This window comes from Motacilla alba, chromosome 4A (assembly GCF_015832195.1).
Source record: "Motacilla alba alba isolate MOTALB_02 chromosome 4A, Motacilla_alba_V1.0_pri, whole genome shotgun sequence".
Classification (NCBI taxonomy): domain Eukaryota; kingdom Metazoa; phylum Chordata; class Aves; order Passeriformes; family Motacillidae; genus Motacilla; species Motacilla alba.
In genome coordinates this window covers 4,391,109-4,417,414 of record NC_052045.1, presented here as the reverse complement: position 1 = coordinate 4,417,414, position 26,306 = coordinate 4,391,109, and the positions used below count along the sequence as shown (strand labels likewise).

At 43.1% G+C, this 26,306-nt stretch overlaps 1 protein-coding gene across 2 annotated transcripts in view; it reads left to right on the top strand.

The window, feature by feature from the left end:
• Positions 1-714: 714 nt before the first annotated feature.
• LOC119712882 (connector enhancer of kinase suppressor of ras 2-like) overlaps positions 715-26,306 on the top strand; it is a 167,844-nt gene continuing 142,252 nt past the window's right edge. The window contains exons 1-2 of one of the 2 annotated variants that reach the window (XM_038164675.1): positions 715-1,074; positions 1,332-1,405. In XM_038164675.1, the coding sequence (XP_038020603.1) occupies positions 1,339-1,405 (67 nt within the window). In that variant the 5' untranslated portion in view covers positions 715-1,074; positions 1,332-1,338. The other variant, XM_038164676.1, reaches the window with a different exon arrangement.

The following is a 26,306-nucleotide window of genomic DNA, read 5'->3' as shown; positions in this document are numbered from 1 at the left end:
AATGGGATGGGCTTTAAGGTCCCTTCCAACCTAAACCACCCTGCAATTCTTTGATAAAGATTCCATTGCTATTTCATGTTCCTCTGTATGAGAGAGAGGACAGATCTCAGCCTGGGGACTCCAACCCAGCCCCAGGGGAGCAGAATATCACCATCCTCTTCCCCTGATGTGCTGGGGAAACTTGGAGCAGTGCAGGAGAAAAAGGCACAGAGGAAAGATCACTGAAGAGAAAGGTGGGACTGTTTTGTTCTGCCTTTTTTTCTGGTCTCTGAGTTTCTCCCCTTAACATAAAATAGTGGGGCTGCAGATCCCAGACAAAAGGTTGGAGCCTGCAGCACCTTCTCTGCCACAGGATGCAGAATTTGTGCTGCATGAGGTGCAGAGTCACAAATGGGTCCAAAAAGTGCTGTTTGGCACGTCTCATTGAAATGTTTCACCTTCATCTGTCAGAAGGGTAGTAAACTTCGGGATTAGGAATACTTAAAACATTATTTTTTTTCCTTCATAACAAAAGGGAGACGTTGACTAATGATCCCAGTACTGAGAGTCAAAATACTTGGCTGTACTTGTCTATCCTAAAGTGCTGTAGTGCAAATTGCCCTCTCGATGCTGTCATTCTTTCCCTACAAAATGAGCAGCTCATAGGAGGAAATATCCTGGCTCTGAATGTGGCCAGGAAAAAAAAAAGAGTTTTCTCCCAGTAGTTTATTTCTTGGGTAAGACTTTTCATACTGTGTTTGACATTCTGAATTACATGATTACACAGTGCAAGACTCCAGCAACGTTTCGCATTGTAAAGATGGAGATGCTCAGCATTTTGCCAGATGCCAGGCGATATCCTGACGTTTCTATCTTCACTTTAAGCCGAGTGACAGTCAGCATATTCACAATGAAGCCGAGACAATCTGCTATCAAGTTACAGTAGTGACATTTTCCCTGATGAAGATCCCGGGGCCGGTTGGAATAGAGCAGCTCGGCCAAGCGCGGCGTGCGGAGCGGAGCGGCCCCGGCGCGGATCGCTCCGTGTGTAATCCATGTTTGATCCGTGCCGGAGCCTCGGCGGGCAGAGCTTTGGTAAGTAAGTCTGTACTGCACCATTTCCTGGCTCGGTGCTCCGGGTGTTGCAGGCTGTGTGCAGTGGGGGAGGTGCCAGAGCTGATCAAGCAGTGTAATTTTATACATTACTGAATCAGTGCAGGAGGAACCTGGAGGGACAAAGCATCATCTCCTCTTTGAACTGCACTGTAAAATCCGACAGCTCTCGTAGCCCAGCCATGCTCTGATACAAATTTTCTCTCCTTTTTCCCCCGATTTTGGTGTGAATGATAAAGTGATCTGATGATGGCTCTCGTTATGGAACCTATTAGCAAGTGGACGCCCAAGCAAGTAGTGGATTGGATGAAAGGTAGGATCGTTTATTGCCGTGTATTGTCTGTACTTTGGATCCTGGCAATTTGCATCGGTGCTCTCGCATTCTTTGTTTTGGGAAGAGTTTATTCAGTTCCGATCTGTGCTGCTTTGCCCCCAGTTGTTAGAGACAGGGCTGAGGAGAGGCTGCTGGAGCTGTGCTGTGCTGTGGGAATTGCTGCCGACAGCGGAGCAGGGATCAACTGCATTTGTTGGACAATGCAGACACCAAGTGTTGGTGTCTCACGGCTCCATTATGCCTCGCACAGGGTAACGCCGGGATGTTTGGCTGCTTTAAATTTGCCCTGATTAGGTCTGGTTTGCTCACATCAGGTGATCCGATGCAGTGGCTGTGCAGCGCTCGTCTGTAGTTTTGGGTACCACAAGGAGCACCAGCAGCCGGGGGCTGGACTGAGGCATCCTGCTCCTCCAGGGACGTGTCCTGCCCTGTCCAGGCTCCTCCAGGGACGTGTCCTGCCCTGTCCAGGCTCCTTTAGGGACGTGTCCTGCCCTGTCCAGGCTGCCCAGCCGTGTGTCCGAGGCTCCGCGTTCTCGCCCGCGGGAAGGCGCAGGGCTGAGCGCGGCTCCGCGGGGAAACTCGCCGGGATAACTTGACAGGAATGATGATTTCCCGGCACATTCGCAGTTTCACAACACAGCCGTCAGCTGTGACATGTTTTGCCTGACAATGCTCGGCTGTGCTGCAAACAAACCGGCATGGATGGGAGGGCGAGGGATTGTTCTGATGATAAGTGGTTTAAATTTCTGCGGAGTGGGGGGAGAATGTATTCCCACAGTGGGATGCATTAGTGTTGTTATACAGTGCTTCTGATGAGCTGCCTGTCTTTGAGACAAATAATTCCTGCCACGGAGGATCTCTGTTATATAAGGAGAAGAGGTGCGAATTTGGGGTGTAGGTTACTCATGGAAATGATTCCTGTAATGTGATGACTGAACTTATGGGAGGGTTGAATTGGATGCCCACTCGAATGCCCTCAAAGCTTTCAAAGTATTCTCATTAATAGAGGAATGGTTCTGATCTCATTTTGCTGAGCTGCATCTCCACACTTCGCTGAAATTGGGCTGTTTGGGTGCTCATCAGACACGTTGCCATTATCAGCTAATTATTCTTCTACAAGCACAGAGTCTTGTGAAGCAAACGGTGTCTAGGGGAATGGATGTACTTTGTTTCTCAGGTGTTTGGGAACTCGGGGTAATTGGGAGGGTTTAAGCAGGTCATTGGGATGGATACTGAACCTTTAGGTATAGAATTGATTCCCAGGCTCCAATGTCATTAGGTGATAGCAAATCCTAATGTACTTGCAGAGGAGTTTTCTGACGCACAGCTTCATTCCCAGTATATAAAAGAGTTAAAAAGTAGACAGATCACTCTGCTAATTTAACTCCTTACTTGAATTATAATGTAAATTAAGTGTCAAATCACGTAGAATACTTGTTGCTATATTTTAAATTGCTTCCTGCTACTTTTTTATCCTTTCTGATGCAAAATAATTACATATTGGGGAACAGTAATCCATGATGTGCAGTGGAGGAAGGTCACACAAGCAGCAGGTTTTTACATGTCTGGAGTTGCCTGACAGCTGGATTTCCATACCAGCCTGCACAGTGCACCATCCACAGGGATATCTGGAGTAGGCAGCATTGTCAGTGCTCTGTGTTCAAGCATTAGGAAATATAATGCAGGGAGCACTGAAGTATTCACAACGTTGCTGTTTTCCTTGGTAGCATGAGCTGCACATCCACAAACAGGAAAGTTGCACATTTGTCCATTTCCCCCACGTTAATATTACAAGCCTCCTTTTTATCCCTTTGCAGATGCATTGTTCAGCTGCAGCCAAAGAAAAGACCTACCCCACACAAATGGCAGACCAGAGTCAGTTTAAAACTACTTATAACTACCTCACTTTGCAAAAATTGCCCAACTGTGGCCACTGTTTGCCTGTAATTTCCGTGTGTTGTGCAGCTCAGCTCTGTTGGCTGCAGCCACTCTGCTAAATCCATGTGCCAGGGAGGTCGAAGGTCTGCACAGGCAGTGATTTGCAGTGATAAAGTAGCTTTTATGTAGTTCTTCTATTCTGAAAGGTCACTTCTTTCACAGCATTAAGAGATAAATTAAAGACACTTTCAAAAAATTGCCACTTTAGGAATGAGTAATATCTCGAATGTAGATAGCAACATGTTAATAAGCAATGGAACAAATATTGCCTCTGTAATATACCTTTGGGGGGCTTAAAAATATGTAGACAATTAGTTTTATTTGTGGAGATTGTAAATGATAACATAGTTCACAGGGAAATGATAGCAACGTACTTTTAAAACTTGCATTTATCATATCCCTTGAAGCCATTAGAACTTATTCCCAAAATCTGTTAGCAAAGCCCATGTTTTGAAACTAACTAGCAGTGAGTACCAGAAGCATCAAATAACTAGAGAAGATGGAAGGAAGCCACAAAAATGATGTTAATGGTTTGAGAGCCAGGTCCCCAGAATGTGTCCTGGTTTCAGCATCCAATGAGAGCAGCAGCTGCAGCCTGAGCCCCCCCAAGAGGAGACACCCTTCTGTTCTTTTCCTTTAGGAAATGTTACTTGCCAAAAAAGTAAAAATTGGTAGGCTTTAAGGAACATTGTAATGACAAGTTGGCATCTTGTATTTATCCACAGTTCCTTTCTGGGGAACGCACTCAACAGGAATGCAATTAGGGAACTGCATCTGATGGTGTGGGCAACCTGAAAAGGCCATGCAAGTCTGGGGAAATTGATTCCTGAGGCTCTCAGAGGTTTCAGAAGTTAAAACTCTGGACACTTTTGTCTCTATACAAAATATTTTGTTAAGTTTAGCAGATGCAGCACTGTGGTTAAAAGGGAAGGTTTCAAAGGAGCTGACCATATTAATTGGGGAGGTATTTTTAGCAACAGTTTTTAGTCAGTATTCTTTTTTTTTTTTTTCTCCCAAATTTTCCAAGATTTTAAACATCTCCAAATGGTTTTCAGGTGTTTTCCCTGGTTACAGCCATTTCTTACATAACTTACCTGTTTTCCTGGGGATGTGTTCTATGGACCCAAAAGAAATGGTTTTTTTTTTTAGGAAAAACCTTTGCCTTGCTCAGATTGCCCCACTGGAAAACAAACATTACCCATAAAGCTCCCCAGTGCCTTCAGGGTCAGAGGGGTTTCTAACTGGTCACTTTTCCCTGGATTTGGTTTAACATATTAATGGAGAAAATGACAAACTGCCCTCCAAGATGTGCATCTGGGATGCTTTACATGGAGATTTTTGTTGCTTTTTTGGCCAGGAGCTCCCTGTGAAACTCGGGGGCACTTTGCAGGTCATCAGTGAACACTCCAAACCCAAACCCATCTATTGTAACCTGCGCTGAGCAGGGCAGTCCTGCACAGAGTCTGGGGGTTTGGGGTGCAGAGGGGAGCTAGGATATCTTACTGAATAAAAAATTCAGTTTGTGTTTCCATTGGAGGCAAAATCTGAGGGGAATTCTCTGTACTTTTACAAGCAAGAGCATTGGAGATGTTGTACCTCCTAAGGGGAGCAGTTTACAAGTAGGTCATTTAAAATGTGAACTCATTTACAGGGAAGTGACACCTCTGTCCAAATAAATACTCACTTTTCAAAGCAGTCCAAGGGAATGAAATTAAACACAATGCAATGACGTACAGCTGTAACTTTCAGAGAATGCAGTGTTATTGAACAGCTGAAAATTGAAATGGGAAACCAGCTATTCCTTAAGTACCTGTAATAACTCCACACAGAGTCTGTGATTCAGAGTCCTGGGGACTGGCAGGTTTGTCTGCCAAACCAGCCTGCAGTGGAGGTTTCTCTCCTAATGAATAGTTTGCTGGAGATACTCGTTTCACAACTGCAAGCCATTTTTTCCCCTTTAAATCTAGAATTTCTGCACCCTCAACAGGAGATGTAGACATTAAAAAAAATAAAAATTAATTCAGTTGGTAAACTGATTAACTATGCTGCACTGATCCTGTGCAGAATAATTATATGTTTAGCTGAAGGGTTTTCCTTAGCATGTAATTCCCTGATTTCAGGCTGGCTCATGAAAGGGAAGGCAGGGAGGGAGGGAGAGGAGAGCAGGGAAGCTGATGACGTGAGAGGACTTGTTAACATTCACAGCACGCCGGGCTCCGGCAAACCCCTCTCCCTCTTCCTCTGCTTCCCATCAGATCGCTACCTGTGCTGGAGCGCTGTCACAGCCAGGGAGCCTCCTCTCTTGGCAGGACATCATATTTATCAAATCTCAGAATGTGCTGGAAGCACAGCTGGACATTGGGATGTACTGCAAGAGCAGCCCTGAGGGTGCTGAGCTGGGTGATGCTTGGCTTCCCTGATCCCCCCTCCTGACCTCGGAATGCCATAATGCAGGAGCACAATTCCACCAGATGCAATTTGAAACTGGAGCTGATAACTGAGGTCATCCCTTATTTAGAAAAATGTAGGTTTTATAGCATCTTTTCAGCCCTTTCCGAAGACAAATAGGTTTGGGAGAGACCTGAGCCACAAATGCAGAATTAGAGTTCAATTTCCAAGCTGTTCTAAAGTAAAGGTTTCACCGTTTTCCTCTGCTCTCACCACTTGCACAACTGAAACAAACAATTTGCTCTTGTGGCTCCCCCTTGGATTCCCGTGTTCCACTGGCACCACATTTCCAGTTGTCTCTAGGAAGTCACTGAATTGGAATTGGCTGCAATTCCTCCCCGATTTCTCTCACAAGTTTGGGACTTTAATGCTTCTTAGTAATGAATTTTGTGAACAACTCTTGAGTGCTGTAAACTGTTTGCTTTTAAAGGGTCAGCAGAGCCCACCTCAGAGTTGACAGCTTTGCAGTGTAAGTGCTAAAGGTCAGATTTCAAGGAACAAGCTCCCAATATTCAGCACAGTTAAGTGTTGGAATAAGCTGTCCAGGCAGGCTGGGCCATTCCTTTTGTAGGAGGTTTTGAATACAACTGAGAAGAGCTCCAATGTCCCTCTGGAAGTGTTTCTGTGCCCAGTCTGTCCCCAGCAGAGTGACCTAATGTCTTCTCAAGGCTTCTACCAGCTCAGACAAGACCTTGGGATGGTTTCTTGCATGGGAATCACACTCATCTTTGAAATGTGACAAGTCCCAAAGAGATTATATCTCTGGCTTCCTCCTGGATATTTCACAGTTTGTATTTCCCAGAATAACCATGGGAGATGATGCCCAAATGTCTAAAGCTGGAAGTCTCCCTGCTGTGTTTCATGAGGAGAGCAGCAGAGCTGGTGATCATCAGAGCAGCCTCCCCAGAAGTGAACCCAGACCTGCTCCACTTCCACCAACATTCCCAAAAGGCCCATTCCTCCCTGCCCCAGAGGTTAAGGTATGAAACAGAGCAGGATTACCCAGAGGCAGTGCCCTCAAGGCTTTGACTGTTACAGCTTTAATTCACTTTGTGCACCACTGGCAGCCTGGAGGGACAGCAAAACCCTTTGCTGAGCCCATGGCTCCCGTTTGTGTCCTCCCAGTGACTGCAGCCATGCTTGGGGTCATTGCCAGCTGGCCCACAGCTAAATGTTGTACAAAGACCTTCCTAAATCAAGTCCATCTCTAATTCTCTGTGGAAATTATTTTGGCTGAGGTATTTCTGCATCCCTATCACTATTACCTCATTTTCACCAACTCCACTTTGAGGACCAATTAGAAACTGGTCTCTATATATGTTCCAAGAACCAACTGGATTAGCACTATCTCCATAAAAGATTTCAGCAACATTTAGCAATTTATTGGTCTGTATTTATGATCAGGTTATTTAGGACTGAATTCTAAAATTCCCTATCTATAAAGCAGATACATTCAGACCTTTTTGACAAATATAATTCTGGTCCCAGAGAAAAGCCTGAACTCAAGGAAAGTCTCTCAAGTCACATTTATCAAGCGTAACTAATCTTTCAGGTCATTATGTACAGAAATTTACTTTATTGTCTTGCAGCTTAATATCAGCAGTCAGACAAAGTGTCACGCCTTGCTGGGCCTTGTAACCTTTACCATGTGTTAAAATTATGCAAAATCCCCAACTTCCTCCCAGTCCTGACCATCCCAGAAAGGGCAGAGTGGCAATGCAAGCTCAGGAAAGCTCAGCCTTCTCCAGCTCTCCATCACTTCACAGTGCTTCACCTTGTGAAACAAAATTCAGGATAAATTGGCTGCTCTGGATGACACTTTCAGACCACATTAATTGAGGTGCTGCGTGTCAGGAAGCTGCAAAGACCCTGGATCCTGCTCAGCAATGAGATGCTTTCATGGTTTCTTCCCAGACTTTCTTGCCCCACTCTTTCCAGTTTCTAAATTTTTGCTGCCTTTGGCAGGGTTGCCATCAGCCCATGTGCCATTACACTGAGAACTCTGTGTGTAACTCTGCTATCAGTCTGTAAAATGTGGATTTTCAGGGGAAAGAGCAGAACATCTCAGTGCTACAGGATTCCTGGCTGCCTGGGTTGGAAGGCAGTTTGAGAAACTTTGCATTGTGCAGGAAATACATTATGAATATAATTTCAGAGCATGGAAAACACTGCCTAGATGGGAGAGCAAATCTCTGCTTCCATCCTGTCTCTGACCCCATGGGAAGGCAGCTCCTTGTTTCCTGGGCCTGTCCTCAAGGAATGCTTCTAAATGCTCACTGTGCTTGGGTAAAGAAATAATTCCTGCCTGAGAAATCTCCTTGTGGCTCATTCTGATGGGTTCAATGTCTTGTGCTTCTGTTTGCAATGAAGGAAAAAAAAGGAAAGCAAAAAGTAAATTGAGATTTGTCCTTTTGCAAAATTGTTTTAGCACGTAAAGAGCTTATCCTTTTGGTGCCATTCTTTCAGAGCTGCTGTCCTGCCACGCTGACAGAAATGGAGGTTGTGGCTCTGCTGCTGAAATTAGTGACTCCCTTGATACTAAATGAACCCTTTGACTGGATAAACCACAGTAGTATCAAATATTGCTGAGCAATAATCTACATTCATCCTCCCCACCCAGAGTGATTTTGTAGATATCTTCTAATGCTGCTTTGCATTACTAATTTCAATTGCTGCTTTTGCAATTTAGGTTTTTTAGTAAACATGACTTTGTCTTCCCTAATGCCATTGCAGTGAGGGCAGGAGCTGGAAAGGGAAGGTTCAGGAGTTCCTCATAGAGGATTCAGAGAGAGGTAAAAATTATGGGGTTGTATTTGTGAAGGGCTCTAGTGATGAATCAAAATGAAATTATTTCTGATTAACTAACACTCAAACAGCTCCCAAAACATATCCTCGCTGACCCTCTGCAAAAAAAGTGCTCAGGAGGATTCAAGGCCAATGCAATGTTTGGGTTTTCCTACTCAAATTCTCCACCAACTGTTTTCCAGCAAAGAGGAATTATAAAAAGACTGTGGAGCATTTTTAGTTCCAACGTAGGTGGCATGTTTGAAATAAAAACGTAGCAGCCAGTAATTTTACAAAATACATTCAGCTTTATTCCCTACAAATATGTCCATCTTTTTCATTCTAAGCACCAAACAAAGCCTAGAAAAAGTGTAAGGATTTCAGGAGTTCTTAAGGCAGAAATTGTGGTTTTTTTTTATAAGTGTGCTGAAACTGCTACAGCTCTAGAAAGGATTCATTTGGCACATCTGCTTCTTTTACATGGAATACTCTCTGAGTGCAGGCAGACGGGGGTGCCAGCCTGACAGCTCAGACATGCCAATGATCACTGGAATTAAAGCATGTTTTACTTCTCTCTCTCCCCACCAGCTTCCCCCATTCCCTTTTGGCCTCTCTCCTGTTTATTCATATTTCTCTCCAGCAGCATTTTTTTTGCCTTTCTCATAATGAGATGGACAATAAGCATTACATTGTGAAGGAATTTGTTCATTTAACGTCAAAATTTTGTAGCTTTGAGTATCTTGGAGAGGACTGCAGTGATTTGGAAGCAAAGTGCATCCAAACTCCCCGGGGAGGTGAAAACCACCAGCCTCAAGAAGCCAAGCACAGCTCCTGGGAGCTTCAAGGGGCAGCTGGAGGAAGGCAAATGCTGCTGTTTCACTGATTCTTCATTCAAATCTCCTGTGAATATCCTGGATGCTCCTCAGTTCTCCTTCAGACCATGAAATGCTGCTTCCCTGGGAGATGTGAGGGAGGCCCAGCAGTGCTATCCAATAATGAAACCCTGTAGAGTGGAGAGGGGTGCACAGTCTGCCCAGAGAAATTATGGGTGAACCATCCCTGGGGTGCCCAAGGCCAGGCTGGACAGGGCTTGGAGCAGCCTGGGACAGGGGAAGGTGTCCCTGCCCATGGCAGGGGTGGCACTGGATGGGCTTTCAGGTCCCCTCCCACCCAAACCAGTCTGGGATTCCACGAGTTTACACCACACAGGAATGTGCTGCACATTCCTAAATCCAGGAGAGTCCTCTGCAGGCATCTGTCACTGATCACTCAGCACCAACAGAGCTCACCATGAAAATGCCCTCAACTACTGAGAGAGACTTTAATTGCCCATTGTCAAGAGATTTCAATTGTTCATTGCCAAGCCACACTGAGAAATTCCCTGAGTTATACAAAAACCCCAACTTTGTAGTTTACACAGGAAAAAGACACTCAAAGCAAAGAAAAAACCCTTGAAATTTGCATTTGTATCATGTGGTTGGAGGGAACAGGTAGGGTAATGTAAGAGAAGTTCAGAACCAACAGAGTTTAGAATATTCACTACTTGAATGTCACATCAAAAGAAATGGATCCACTTAGAGCAGTAGCTCAGCAATGCTGTTCTTGCAGAAATAAACCCTGGAGAAGGAAAAGAGCTAGTGAATAATCCATCAAAAAATGTAACAAATAATTATCTGAGAAACAAAAAAGATAAATTAGAATAATACCCAGGAAATTTCCACATGGGATAGAAAAAGAAAGATAAACTTAAAGGATAAGCTGAAAAAAAAATCTTGTAAAAATGGAGGACGATCCTTCTCAAATCTTTCATAAGTGGACTTAAAGACTTTGGGAAATGTGCTAAGGAAGCCATCACCTGCTGACAGAAATATACACTGGGACATCCAACTATTAACTATTTCTTGTTTATCTGAAAATTCTCAGGACAAATTACCAATGCCTTTTGTGGCAGCAGCAGCAGCAAGCATTATTTGCATATCAGCAATGAGGCAATACTTTAACTAGAAACCAAATTACTCAAATGATCCTGCAATGAAAGTGTTTTAATTCAATCTGTGAATCATTCCAAGAGCCATCAAATATCATCCAGCACGTGGAAAGGAGTTTTCTATTCCCCATTTTCTGTGGATGGCTCTTTGTGTGTCCCCCCCTGCCACGTTTTATTTATCTGAATGTAGATCTGCACTTTCTTCATTAAGAAGGTCCCCTCTGGTATCAAACCAGCAGAGTTTCTTCTGAAAACATGTTCTATATTTCCATTTTCTTTTATGATCAACTTTTAGAATAAAGGGATGCTGGTAGGTGAGGAATCCTGGCTTTTGGAATGAGTTAATCCCACATAACCTTTGCCATTTTATCAAAGGGGTTGAAATATCCCATTCTGAGTTTGATAGTTCTCCAGCTTCCCTGTCAGGACATCCAGGCAGGAATTCCAAGTGAACCAAAGCTGTCCAGTTCTGTGCACTGCCAGCCTGCCAGGACTCACCCCAGTGCTCTTTGCTTTCCTTTCACCCTCCAATGTCATACTTGATTTGAATTGCTGAAATTCTCATCAAATTATTCTTTCAAATCTCATTAATATCCTATCTTTCCAGGGCAAAGTGATAGACAATATTTTAATTTTTTTTGCCTTCAAACTGGCAGGCTGTCACAGAAAAGGACAAAATGAACCCTTGTAGCACAGTGTTAAAGCCTGGAACAGTCTCTGTTTGTCCCCATCGTGAAATAACCAACAGTGCTGGAAGAGCAGAAAAATATCAGTTGCACCTATGGTTAACCCTAGTAGGCATCCATGCCTGATTACATAATTATTACCCATTTGCAGCAGTTCAATATATCCCAAAATAATTTATATTTGACTATCAGACCATCACAAATTCTTCTGGAGCCACTGTCTTTCTCTACTCCACAGTTACCATCCCCAAAAACATGGTAATGAAGCTCCATGACTAAGCATTCCCAAAATGATAACAGAATTTGCATAATTGAGATTTGGTGCAGAGAAAACCCACAAATTTCTCAGAAGAAAGAAAAAAGAAAGCACCATGTAGTGTATGTGTTAAAATATTGGCCAAATGCAGTTTGAAACGGGAACTGTGATTCTTTGGAGAGTTAAACATAGTCAAGGTTTCCAAAAAACATCCAAAAAGAACAGAGAAGTTTGAAGGTAAGATTATTTCATATTATTTTGGTCTGAAGGGCATTTTACCACTCCCTGTAGTCAAGTTTTTTGGCAAATAATCTTGATTTGCATATCTAGATGATCAGTTATGCTCTGAGATAAATTCACAAGATGCCTCAAAAGTACTGGAAATTATGTATTTGAAAATAATTTATGTTATCTTCCTTAATCTGTAATAATCTTAGGAATGGGGCACTAACTGAGATTTTTTCCTGAAGCATTAGGAATTCCATAGTATTTACAGTTGGGCTGCACTGTGATCTGTGTTGTTTCCAATCCCAGTGACTGTCAATACCCCTTGAGCCATAAAACACAACAAGAAGAGCATTTTTTTGGTTTTAAATTTTCTGCAGTATGGCTCCTAAACCTGGCTGAAGTTAAGCTTGTTTTAGTGAGCCTCACACTCAGGTAAACCTGGCCTAAAAGTCAGGCTGGTGAGAGAGAGAGAGAGAGAGACAGCTCTGAAAATAAATCCACTCTGGCAGTGCAGGATCCTTGCTACAGAAGTGTCAGTCCCTCCTGCAGGCTGGCTGCACTGATTAAGGTAATAAAACTGATCAAGCAGATTAATTAGGAAATATTCTTGAGGGACACTTTAGATCACAGTGCAGTCATGCACTGGTGTAGTCTCTTTTTTTTTTTTAATTTTAAAAATTATAGTGATCTACCAAGGGTTGTCTTGATAGAACCAATTTTAACAAGCAAAGAAGCAGAGTTTGTTAAAGCAGAGTTTGTTAAAGCAAAGTTTGTTAAAGCAGATCTTGTTAAAGCACAGTTTGTTAAAGCACAGTTTGTTAAAGCAGAGTTTAGTAAAACAGGGTTTGTTAGAGCCAGCCTCATTTCCAACCTCCATTATCTTCCATTTTGCCTCTTTGCAATTCCCATTTCCCACTCCTGTGTTTTTACTTGTTGGTTTGGCTCTAAAAATCAATAAATGCTTATCGATGAGGAGGATACCAACAGGAGTTGAAACAAATCCTCCCTAGAAATCCTAGAAATTGAAAAGAAGACATGGCAGTCTGGGACTGCTATGGATAAAGGCTGCAATGACTGCTGATGAAAGACACCGAGGCAAATATGCAGCTGAAATTTTTAATTAAACAAGGGCATTTAGTGCCAGATATAGGGGGAATGGCTTTAAGCTGAATCAAGGGAGATTTAAATGGGATATTGGGAAGGAATTCCTGGCTGTGAGGGTGGGCAGGCCCCAGCACAGGGTGCCCAGAGAAGCTGTGGTTGCTCCTGGAAGTATCTAAGGCCAGGTTGGATGGGGCTTGGAGCAGCCTGGGATAGGGGAAGGTGTCCCTGCCCATGGCAGGGGTGAAATGGGATGAGCTTTAGGGTCCCTTCCAACCCCAATTTTGGGGTTCTGTGATTCTATGAAGTGAAAAGCACTGTTTATGTCCAGGTGCACTGACGCTGGTTTGCAGAACATCCAATTGGAAATGGACACGCTGAAGCAAAGGTAAATATGGGATTTACAGCTCAGAAACTGATCATTTTTCTAAATCTGTATTAAAGCAAGCCATCATGGTGGTATTTCCATTTTTACCCTGATCAAAGTGCGTGGCGTTGTGATCCAAACAGATTCCAGCAGACCGGGGTGATGGAAAGCAGTCGAAATGCTTTGAAAAACAATGATAAAAGCTGTGGCCTGGTCCCCTCCTGCAGACCCTGGGGGAGGATGGCATTCACTGCATCGAGCTCTGCTTTAATGGACAGCCACGTCCTGTCTGTGCTGCATTCCAGGAAAGGATGACATTGGCTGTGTGCAGGAGCTCAGAGCTGCTGGGATGAGAGGCGCTGGGTGGAGGCAGGATCATTATCAGCATCCTGCTGCTGGGAGGTTCTGCTCCTTATCAGATCAGCTAACCTGGCACAAAGCAATATTTACTGTCAGAGGGTAATGACAACCTTATCCACATCGTGCACTGTTAACTCTTTTTTGGCTCTGGAATATAGCAAAACTCCAGTGTTTCCTTGGTTTTGGATTGCTAAAGGGGCAGAAAGAGTTCTTAGGGGCTGAATTGCAAACCAAGTCATGCAAATGAAGAGTTCTGAGTTTTACAGGTATTTCACAAGTCTTTTGCAGGTATTTCACACATATTTTAAGAGTAACACTTCTTAATAATGACAGGAAGACACAGCTAAATGCAGATAAATGGCAATTAATACCTTTAGAATCTGCAGCACAGGAAAGTTTCATTTTGGGGGCTTGCACTTCAGAATTCTGTTGGTTTCACAGTGCAGGGAAAGTGCTCCAGGCAAGATCTGGCTAGCAATGGCTTCACCAGGGAAATCACATCTTCCAGACTGAAGAGTTTTTTGTGCACACACACAGCCCATTAATCAAGGGGAAAAATTGAAGCATGTTATTCATCATATTTGCTGTGTTTGGATTTGAAGTGATGAGAATGATAATAATGATCCTGAGAATTATTACTAAGTAATACGAAGTGGTTTGTCTGAAGGAATAAATATGGTTTGGCCTGTGAAGGTTCAGACATCTGGTACAAGCATATGGGTTGGAAATCATTAGATAATTGTTACAAAAATACAAGGAAAAAGTCTTTTTAATGTTAGAATCAAGGCCTTCAGGAGTGCTCCATGTGCTTCCCTCTGGAATGGAACCTGCCTGTCCCTGTTATACCCCACAGCTGTCTAAAGCTGTGCAGTGCCTGTCAGGGTACTGAGCTTACTTCTTTGGGACATGCTCAAAGTAGCAAACAGCTTTCAAAACTCATTTTCACAAAATGTTTTACGCAGCACTGGTTTTTGAGTGGTAAATTGTCTTTTCTTCTGAGTGTGTGCATGCTGTGGATTCACATTGCACTGCAGTGCCAGGACTTCATATGGATTTACTCAGGAGAAAGTTCTGGTCAGAGAATCTTGGAGTGGTTTGGGTTGGAAGGGACCTTAAAACCTATCCAGTGCCACCCCTGCCGTGGCAGGGACACCTTCCAGTGTCCCAGGGTGCTCCAAGCCTCATCCACCCTGGTGCTGAACAAGGAATGGAGAGTCCACAGCTTCTCTGGACAATCTGTGCTGGGGCCTGCAGTCAAGGATTTCTCCCAGATTTCTCCTCTAACCTGGTGTAAGGTTTGGTGCAAGTGCTCAGGGAGCACTCAGGAGGTGTCGGGGGGAGTGACACCATGGCAGCAAGGAAGGGCCAGCAGGAAGCCCCATGGTCCTGGGGACAACCAGACAAGGTGATAACAGTGGCTTGATGCAGGAATGTGGCCCAGCTCTCTTCACACAGAGCAGCAAACACAAGTTCTCCAAGGATTTTTCTGGGGCAGGCAGTGAGAACCTCGGAGAAGAAGAGAAAACTATTCTTATCTCTATTCACTGCCCCTGTTGTTTTGCACGTGTGGAATGTGTTATGGAGATTGTTCACCCAAAGCAATTTGTTAACTGGACACCAGTGAAGGTTGTTTTGATTCCTTGGCCAGTTGGATCCACGTGCGTCTTGACTATCTGGAGACAGTCCCGGGCTTTTCTTTACTATCTTTTTTAGTATAGCACTCTTTAGTACAGGATCTCTTTAATTTAGAATAGTATTAGTGTAATACAGTACAGCTTAGCAAAGCAATTGTTCAGCCTTCTGAATCATGGAGTCAGAGCACATTATTTGCCATGATGGGGTCGTCTTGAATCCATACAGGAACTTCCCAGATAACCTGGGAGTCTCTCCTGTGGGTGCCCTTTCCCCTGCCAGGGGCTCATTTGGCTACAGCACTTTGTCACCTGCAGCATGAGCAGGCGTGTCCTGCTCCAGCCAAACACAGGTGTTAGAATCCAAAGTGCAGGGAGTTCTCAGAACTTTGGGCCTCTAAGCCAAAGCTTAGGATTAAACCCAGGATTTGATCCGAGACCTTGGAAAAGGCTTCCAAACTTAGGTGCTAGAAGCGAGAATGTGGATTTATAGTTAAAGCAGAGGATGTGTGAAGTGAAAGTTTAGAGTTTTAGAGTTTAAGATACAGAAAAAGTAAAAGTAGTTACAAAGGCAAACAAAGAGTTTAGAATTCGGTACTGTATGTCATAACATGCAGGATTTGTGTGTCATAACATGATTAGCAAAGAAAGCTTACACTGTAGCATGAGTCCATAAGACAAAATATTTAAGGATTGGGTCAAAAGCATAAATATCCTTGTTGGCAGTGTTTTACTGGTCAATAAATCCTTAGAAAGTCTTGTAACCAGAGGTCTTGTGACCTTCTCAGCCATGCTGTAACGATGGGAGCCAAACTCACCCTTCCTGTCTATGTAGAAGACAAAAAAAATAAACCACATAATCGAAAATAATTCAGAGGTCCCATCTCTAACTCATTCAAAATTCCTTCAAAAAATCTCCATAACATCCCTGAGGATGTTCCATCCACTGAGCTATCCCTAGGCCATGGAGAACATTCCTGTCTACAGCCAAGCCCTCTGCTGGATCATCACTAATTCATAGCCCAGCATTAACCAGGAATCATTTACAGATCTCAGCACCACAAACCAGGCACTTGGTGAACCAAAGCCTCTGGGAAAATACAATATTAATTCTCTTTTCCTTGCTTTGTGTATTTTGATTTCCTCTCTGATTCTGTTAAGCTGAAACATCTTCACAATTTATTCAACAAATATGACTTTGCTGCAATCTTCTTTATGCTAAGAATTTAAGGAAAAGGGCCTTGGGCTGCACAGCATTATTAACATTGAGAGCACCTGCTGTTTCCCAGGTAGCTGTCAGCTCAGCATAAGGAAAAAAGCTAATTATTTTAAGCAGGTCATTCAGGAAGAAAACTGAAATTCTATGTGGCAGTTAGGAATCTGCGCCCGTTGACTTCAGCCGAAATTCGCTGCTGCAGAAATAGGTGGCTGATGAAGAATCTGCTGGTAAATATACACAGTGCAAATATTTAACAGTGTCATCTTACAGGGCTTGAAATTAAAGTATTGCATACAAATTAGGTCCTTGATTTGCATTAGGATGAGGCTGAGAAGGATGGTGAGGAAAACAAGAAGATGCAAATAAAATAAAATAAGTGTGGAGGTAAAGATCATCTTTCTTGATATAACAACATTTTTCTGTGGTAAAAGTGAATGATAATTCCAGAAAACTTCTCAGAGAGTGGATAAGTCATCCTAAGTAATTAAACTGTGGTATATTCTGTATTTATATAAAATATTTATAAATTTTAAAAGGCTGAAATTACACTTGGGAGTGTCAAATCCCTTGGAATTCAAAAGCATTTAAATACTTCAGTGTATTTACTTATGTTGAAGAAACACTGCTAGATTAAAAACTCAATAAATTCAACAAAAACATTAATTTCCTCTATCATGAGGTACCAAAAAAAGTTTTAATAGAGTGAAACATTTTACTACTCAGACTACTTTTTCCAGCATTGCATGCTCAGCTTTGATATTTCCTTTATTTTGAGGGATGCAACAAGTTGGAAAATTTTCCTTTCGAAGAGTTACAATGGAATTTTTGTTGGGATGCTCCACCCTGGAAGTCCAAGGCCACTTTGGATGGGGCTTGGAGCAACCTGGGACAGTGGAAGGTGGAACTGGGTGAGCTTCAAGGTCCCTTCCAGTCCAAAACGTTCTGGGATTCTGAATTTATTTAGGAAAAATAATGGACAGGGATATGATAAAATGTCAAGGAAAATCCACTTTTACTTTTTTATTATCAGATAATTCAAACCATGTGACATCAGCAGCCCTGCACTGAATGGACCCCTCCTAGAATATGGGATTGCTCCATGTATTTTCGTGTCCATGACCAAACAAACTCCACAAATCCACAGTGTTCGTGGAACTGAAGACCCCAATGGCAAAGGCACTTTTTGATCTTTTTGAACAAGAGTTAAAGTCAAGTTTGTGAGCTTGCTGAGCCAAACCCTGCCCTGGCTCAGGGAACCCAAAGAGCTCTTGCAGTGATCATTTGTCTGTTCCTGAGAACCTCCAGACACCTGTGGGCTCAGCTTGGCTCTAATCCCAAAAATGATTGGAGCAGAAATTCCTTGACTCCAGGAAACTCCTATTAAAATAGGGCTTTCACAGTTTTAGTAATTTTTAAAATGGCATTAATTCACATTTTCACCATTTCAAGAGCTAACCTTGTATCTTAAACTAAGCATTAGACATATATTTTTGGTATTTAAATATACAATACCTCTTAAAAGAAAAAACTTGTTTTTCCTTTCAAATGCAGGAGTGGAGTTTTTCAAATTACCTCCATTCTAGATATCTTAGGAGCTGCAGCCTCACAAGAGATGCAGATACAGAAGAAGTAAAAAAAAAAAAAAAAAAAAAAAAAAAAAAAGAAAAAGTAAAAGAGAAAAGCCAATTCAGTTAATAAAAATGATGAGCTGCCATTGATTGCTGCCATACCAATTCCAGCTTGAGGTCAGGTTTTCCTTAGCATGCAATTGCTGGCATCCTGGCTGGCTTGGAAAAGGAGGGAGAATGCAGCAGGGGTGATGGGAATGAAGCAGGGGTGATGGGAATGGGCTCCTTAGGGAATGGATGGGGAATGGGCTCCCTAGGGAATGATGGGGATGAGGAAGGGGCTCTTTAGGGAATGATGGGGATGAGGAATGGGCTCCCTAGGGAATGATGGGGATGAGGAATGGGCTCCTTAGGGAATGATGGGGATGGGGAATGGGCTCCTTAGGGAATGATGGGGATGAGGAATGGGCTCCCTAGGGAATGATGGGGATGAGGAATGGGCTCTTTAGGGAATGATGGGGATGAGGAATGGGCTCCCTAGGGAATGATGGGGATGAGGAAGGGGCTCTTTAGGGAATGATGGGGATGAGGAATGGGCTCCCTAGGGAATGATGGGGATGAGGAATGGGCTCCTTAGGGAATGATGGGGATGGGGAATGGGCTCCTTAGGGAATGGATGGGGAATGGGCTCCCTAGGGAATGATGGGGATGGGGACTGGGCTCTTTGGCACCCCCTGCACACCTTGGGGGCTCGGCAGAGCCCGCTCCATCCCGGTGCCTTTCATTGAATCCGGACCTGCTCTAGAGCAGCAGCAGCAATTCTCCCACATTTGCAGGACACAAGCACTGGATGTGCTTGGATGTTATCCCTAAAACCAACTTGATATCAGCATGGAAATGAGAAAGGAGGAGGAGGAGCAGCCTGAGGAAGACATCAGACAGCCAGATGGACAATTCTGGAACGTGGCGTTTGAGCAGCCAGCTCTTTGGGAAGGATAGAGCTCGGTCTTTGACGGAGACTGCAGAAAGTGCTGGCCTGGAATGTTGATCACTCTCAAAAACTGGAGTTGCGAAGATCACACAAACATCAAAAACTAACCAAAAAACCTTCCTCAAGCAGACTAAGCCAATAAATGTAAGCACCGCAAAGGGGAATTGCAGCAAAATGAAGAATTTTCTGCCACAGAACTCCCTGGAAAAGCTCTGACTGTCATCGGCTTTGTCGAAACTCTCTAGTGTCCCTTTTTGATAGGCTTTTTTGGAAGGAAAGAATGAATTTTAGGCAGGAAATTATTCTAGGGGAGCAGTGCATCTCCTCAGTCAAACTTCTCTTTCTACGTTGAGAATCTGACACTGTGACAAATCCCAAGCAGGAATTCTAAAGCCTGCACAGGTAATTAATGATAGACTCTGATACTCTTTGCTTGGGTGCCACCTGAGGATCACAGCTAGAGCTCCTGGGCCACATGAATTTGGGATAGTGGGAGAGCTCTGTGCCCTTTGGAAGGGACTCAGGAGGTGAAACAGAGCCAGGGGACCTTGTTCTCAGGGCCAGGATAGGTGACTTTCCTATTTCCAGTGAACAGCACATTTGATCACCACGGAGACAGTGCAAATAATGGTCTCTTGGTGCATTAATTCCAGGTGTGGAACTCCCAAAATTAAAGCCATGAGTGATGTCCAAAACCAGAATGATTTCAGTGGCTCTTGCTTCATATTGCCAAGAACTTTGCCAATTGTTCCACCCTCATGTTTCCCATGGAGGGGAGAACAATCTCTTCATAACCAGCCCTAGACACAGAAATATTCCGTTTTGCAATTTAATAGGGTGAAAATTCTATGCTCAATTTCTTTTCAGTCCTGCACTGCACAGATCTTTGAGACACAAAATCCCACTCAGTGTTAGACATTAACAGAATATGTAAAATTTGCTGGTTTCTCTCTTGGTACTCCCTGCATTATAGATTTTTATTAGCTCATTAATCTAGAGAACACACTGGTTTTGTGTCTTGGTTCAAAACACACTACTCAGCCTGTCTCTTTTTTACTTGAAGAAGTACATATAATATATTTTTCCTTTTTCTGTAATAAATATATCAGAAAAGATTGCCACTTCACAGCGTGCAGCTGTCTGCACTGCCATGTGTTGATGCCTCTGAGTTCAAAGAAAACTCCAGGCAATCCCCTGTGTTTCTTCATCCACTTCATGATACCTCTAATCACAGAATAGATTTCATAGGAATTTCCATCCCATCTCTCCCTCTTGATTCTATTTTTTCCCAGCTGATGTAATCTCACAGACTTCGTTCGTTGGGGAAAAGAAAGAGAAGAGCAAGAAATTATTCTGACACTTCTTTTCCCAGGTTTCTACCATTTGTCAGCCCTTCCACTAATGGTTGTTACAAAATTAAAAGGCACAATGAGAGTGTGGAGCACTAAACACAGTCTGAGTTACACAATTTTCACTTCAGTTTTCTGAATTTCTAACCAACAGCTCCATTTTAAGTGTTCCATCAGAAGAAAATGGAAGTAAGCAATTAAGAGGGAGGAAAAAAAGGAACAAAATGGGAACTAGTTTGATTCCAGAAGACTATTTGTTTATTTTGCACAGAGTTTCAAGGGCTCGTTCCTCAGTACATTTTGTCTCAGAAGAGGGAGTGCTTCAAACACAGGAAGCAGCATCTCAGAGTACTCCCTAAATGCAGGCTGATGGGCATGTTCTCTTCCTAAAATGCCTGATCTTGCTCCTCCTGAGTTCAGCAGCTGAATTCAGAGTTCAGCTGAAGCTGAATCAACTCCTGTAATCACCAGTTCACGAAGGTCTGCAGAAATGCACCAAAGTCCAGGCAAAGTGGATTTCCCTTGACCAAGGCACGAAGCTTGGAGTGAGAACAGGACCTCAAAAAACCCCGTGGTTGTTCTGAGAGGCAAATACATGAATTATAAATGGCCCTGCACTTTGCAGGAGGGGTTGCTGTGCTGAGTGTCACGGAAGTGGGAGCGCAGAGCTCTGGGGAGAGGCAGAGTCGATGCCGGCAGCAAAGGGGCTTTTAGGGGTGAGGCTGCAAAAAGGAACGACACAGGCAGCACCAGGGGAGGCACAGATGAGCAACTGCTGCTCAAAATAACTTGTCTGTGCTGAAAAAGTGGATTTCAAATCCCACAGAACAATTCTCAGGGCCAGGGCAGCCTCTGGCTGGTTCTCTGGTGGTTCCTCAGACACTTCTGGGTGTCCCTTTTGACAGATGACAAGGCCAGGGAAGGTCAGTTCAGACACACAAATGACAGAATGTACTCCTGTCCATGGGTTTTCAAGATGTGCCTTTTCCTGAATAGAAAACGCTCCCACATAATTTTTCAGTTCCAGAAGGAAAAAAGCCCAGATTTAACAGTAACCTTCAGCAGAATTATAATCCAGTTGTTTGCTTTTCTGTGTTGTTTACCTCAGATACATCTGGTGCACTGCTGTGGTCAGTGGCTCCCACTGAGTGTCTACAACATCTTCACTGGGGTGTTAATTCTTGAATTAATTTGGCTCAATTAGGAACATCTACAATTCACATTGAATTTGACAAGGATGACTTGGCCAGTTTTCAGAATATAGGCTGGGCTTTTTTGCGTGAGGAGTCACCTCTCTCACCAGCAGGACTTCACTCCAAAGAAGTAGCTGTGATTTCATCCAATCCTTTGACATTTGGGTTATCTGCCTGAAAAATGAAGACTGGTTTTGCTTACCACTGAAATTCCCAGTCATCACGTTACCAGTTTGGCAGATCTGATCATTTTTACTGAGTTAATTTCCATCTCAAAAGAAGTCCTTTTTTCCCCTGACTTTTTAAGCTCTTTCTGGCTGCTGGCAAGAATTCAGTAATGCTTCAGATATTAATGTTTATTTTTAAAATAAGTTTGTCCTTTAGGAAAAAAAAAATTAAAGGTACATGTGGCTCCTTAAACATTGGAGGTCTAAATGTTAAGTATGACAGTGGAGAGACCTCTCTTTGTAGTTTTGCACAGTTTAAATTTGAATTTGTTCAAATGGGTTTTGACCAGTTAATTTGTCTTGACAGCACTCAGGGTCACATTTAGTTTATCCCCATAGGTGCCGTGTTCTGTAGAAGAATAAAGTGCATTTGTCTCTTCCAGTTGCCTTTGATTTCCATGTTTCTGTGAGTAACTTTGAAATCATAAGAATTATGAGAGTTGGAGTAAATAAAATGTAAAATGGAATAAATAAAATGCCTGTATTCCCTCAAAGTCTTGCCTGAAAGATCCTCTGATGGACAAAATGACCACTGAGAGTATCAAATATTGGAAACTTCTGACTGCACCCATAAAGAAGGAATATTTCTCCCTTTAGTAAATAACCAATCTCAAATATTTTCATAGAAGTATTTCCATTATGGTTATGGAATGCCTGTGTGTGGGAGAAGGCTCAGTTTGGCTCAAATGATGATATTCCATCATTGGAGGACATCGAGTTACTCTAGAGGAAGCAAATCAGGAAGCCCATGAAGCAATAGTTCATTTTGTGTGGGCAGGAAGTGTTAGAATTAGAGAGTAGTGCTCTCTAAAAATATATTGAATCCCTAACTAAGCTCTGAGGGCACAGAAAATCTTTGAAAACGAGGTGGATGAAAAGAATGTCTTTTAATGTCACAGCTGTTTGTAAAATGAAAGCAAATAATGAGTGGAGTTTCCTGAGCCCAGACACCTCGAGAAGCTTGTGACAGAAAGTGGGTGACTAGAACAGACTGGGGCATACAGGAGCTTTGTGAAAATAGATCCATAAATTGATTAATCTATAAATTAATTTACACCAAACCAAACCAACCAAAAGCTGAGTTGCCACTCCAAATGGCAGGGGATTTTTCCTGCCATGGGTGTGGGAGCCATTCAGGCTTTGCTGCAGCCTTTGCTGTTGCTGTCAGCTGTGTTCTCCCACACACAAAGGAGCATCGTTCCCTGGGACAGCAAACTGCACATCAGCACATGCTATGCAAATCACAGCCACTCAAAACCCTCTCTCTCTATAGAGGAATATTCAGAGAATCATCTCTCTTAATAACAGGCGTCTACAGCTGCCAAGAGGTCGGCTATTGTACCAAAATTCAAAGAATTCAGTGTCTGCAAAGAAGGAGCTCATGGGATTGCACGTGAGTGGCAGTGACAGTGGGAAGTACTGTCAGGCTACAGCAGAAATTGGAATTATAGGACAAAAAAGGGTTTATCTCACAGCCCTTCCAACAGTTTTCTTTAAAACTTCCGCTTCTAGAACCCAGACAGGTGTTTCCATCTGTAGATAAGAAAAGTTGTAAATGGTTTTTAGATGCACCTGAAACTTGGTTTCAGGGTCTTGAAGGGATGTTCAGGGTCTTGATCACACAGCAAATGTGAGCTTCAGCTCAGGTTCCCCTGGCCTGAGCCCCACACAAAGTGAGCACCTTCCACTTTGGAGCTGGAAGCAAAAGTCAGTGCACTTAATGAAGGACAATCAGTTCACATCAAGATCACTGCGGCAAGCAAAGCATCCAGCCCGGGTGTTTTCAGGGGAAAGAAAATAGACACTACAGAGGAGAGAGGTATCTGGCATTTTTCCAGAAAAATGAAGGTAGTAAAGCCAGAAACATCTGCCCAGAAAAAGGAAAATATTAAATAATTATTTAGAATAACTAAAGAGAAGCAGATGCGTAATGAATGACTGAAAGGTGGGAATCTCAAACATTGACACAGTAATCAATAAAATACTGAAGGAGAAGCACAGAAAAAGCAAGATTAGGTCATGGGGGTGAGATCTTGGCTGTGCACCTGGGGGATTCTAACAGGATTATGTTTGCAACTGGAAAAGAACTGACAGAAGGTCATGCAGCAAAAGCCTAAATTTATACTGCTGCATTAAGTTCTGAGCCCTGAACTGGGAAAAGAATGATTTACCTGATACTGAGGGCAGTCAGAGACAACTGTGTTTAATAAAACCAGAACAGCAGCTGACAATGTCTGCCTTCATCTGTTGGTAACTTCCATCAGGACAGAATTTACTGAGACAACTTCCCAGCCTTTCAGTCCACTGTTTCACAGGAGAAGCCTTCCCAACTCAAACTCTCAGGAACGAACCAAAGAACTAAAGCGGGCTCACTAAGGAAAAATGATCTGGATATATTCTATTTCCAACAGGCACACTGATTGACATGCAACCTTTCAAATGGGAGGCAGAGCGTTAAAAAGCACATTAGTGTCTCAGGGACCCACATTCCATGTAAATACTGCTGGCTCACAGCAGCTGAGGAGAGCTCGGTGGTTCTGAGGTCTTTTCCAACCCCGATGATTCCATGACCAGAGTTTTCACAAGCAGCTGCATGTCTTCAGGATCTGCTCCTGTGGAAAGTCAATTCTAAAAATTCTCTGGATCAGTTTAGACACTCTAAATGAGTTTAACCCATAGTAGGGGTTTAACCTGTTTTTTTTTTTTTTCTTTTTTGAGAGTCTAGTTAAGGAAAAGCCATCACCTTGAAGTGTGATGGGGGAAGGATGAATAACCTTTGAAAGAGGATAAAGAGACTTGATGGAAACATGGTCAATCCACCTGTTGGTGCCTCTTAATGTGCCACTGAAACACCCTGAATTCCACATCCAACTCTGGACACAGATCTTAATGCATTTAGATGATCCTGGCATTTATTTTGTTCTTCTAATGAACCTTCAGTCTTGAGGGCTCTCCACGAGTTTTGCAGTGTCCTCCCTAACACTGGGAGTAGCCAGTCCTGCTGGTGGGAACTTCAAGTCTGACCAGGTCCCAGGACATAAAATGGTCTTTTGGTTGATTCATCTGGAAGAGGGGATGACTGGAAATGCTGGCACAAATTGAGAGCTGGAATATTCACATAAAATATCCATGGGAAGAGTGGAAACCCACAGCAGGAGGAAGGGAAGAGGTGGAGCTGAGGGGGTCTGTGCTGATGTTCCTTGTCAGCTTCCCAGGGAAAGTCAGTGAGGGAATTCTGAGCAGTCTCCAGCTCAGCAGAGCAAGGGCTCCTTGTGCTGCCCTCTTTTGAGAGCAAAGACATGCAAGGCTGCCTTTCCAGAGGCATTTCCATGGGAGAGGCTCTGCAGGAATGCTGTGAGGACACACTTACCAACCTTCACCTGGATCCTTGGGGCTGACAGATAAAGTGCACATTTAGGTGGCTTTCACAGCTCATTTCAGTCCAGTCCAGAGGGTTACACACAAAAATTGCTTTCAGCAGCCCTGTCACATCCCAGTGGCTCAGCAGCCACTCTCACAGTGGGGTAGTGGCAACCCAGCAGTGCCTTGGTCAGGGCTGTGTCCCTGCAAAGTGTCCCACAGGCTGTGCTACCATTATTGTGCATTTACACCACCAGACCTTCATGATTTACCCAGTGATCAGGTTGTTTAAATTGACTTTTTACAATTAACTTCACTGAAAATAAATGGGTCAGGTTTTTCTTTTCATACCTTGTTGGCTTCAACCCCGTTTCTCTTGGTTTTTAAGGCAATGAATGAAGAGAATAATGTAGATGCTATGAAATGCAAAATCACATGCATATGTGGATAACTTATACCCATTTTTTTGCTCGTTTGTTTATTTGGTGTTTGCTGTCTTCTCAAACATAGTTTTCTTTTGATTCTCCCAGGTTTTTGGAAAGGAAATGTCCCTGTGCAAATAGCACTATTTTAAATATACTACCAAAATTGCTTGGCTCCAATAAACCACATTTTAATGATTCTGTTGCTGGTCTCAGAAAATGCAATCAATGTGCTCAGGTATTCAGGCTTTAAACATCCAATATCCTCAGCACACAGAAACAGTTCAGGGCAGAAAAGAGCCTGAAGATTATGATCCAGTTCTCCCTGCAGCCTCCAGAAAGCTGCTTGGAAAAAGGCTCTGGAGGCTCTTTGATCTCCAATATGCAGAGAAAGGTGTGAGGGAACAGTTCTGAAAAACTCTGGCTTTTCATTACCACCTCCAGCTCTTTTAGCAAGAGCTGCAGCACTTGTCACTGATTAAATAACACACTTGGTCATTTAGTTAATTGCCTGAGTCTCCAAGATAAACAAAATCACTTGAGCAAAACTTGCTGCTGAATTTTACAAGGCTGTGAGGTATACGATAGTGGGCTTGTGTGGATTTAAAACATAATTTTCCTTAAACACTAAGATGATGTAGAGAGAAGATGCTTTAAATATATAAATCTGAGTAGTCACAGCCTCAGCATGCTTCTCCTCAAGATCTCCATTCCTAAACAACCTAATCATGTGAACAAGCTCCATGCATTTTGCTGTGCTAATAT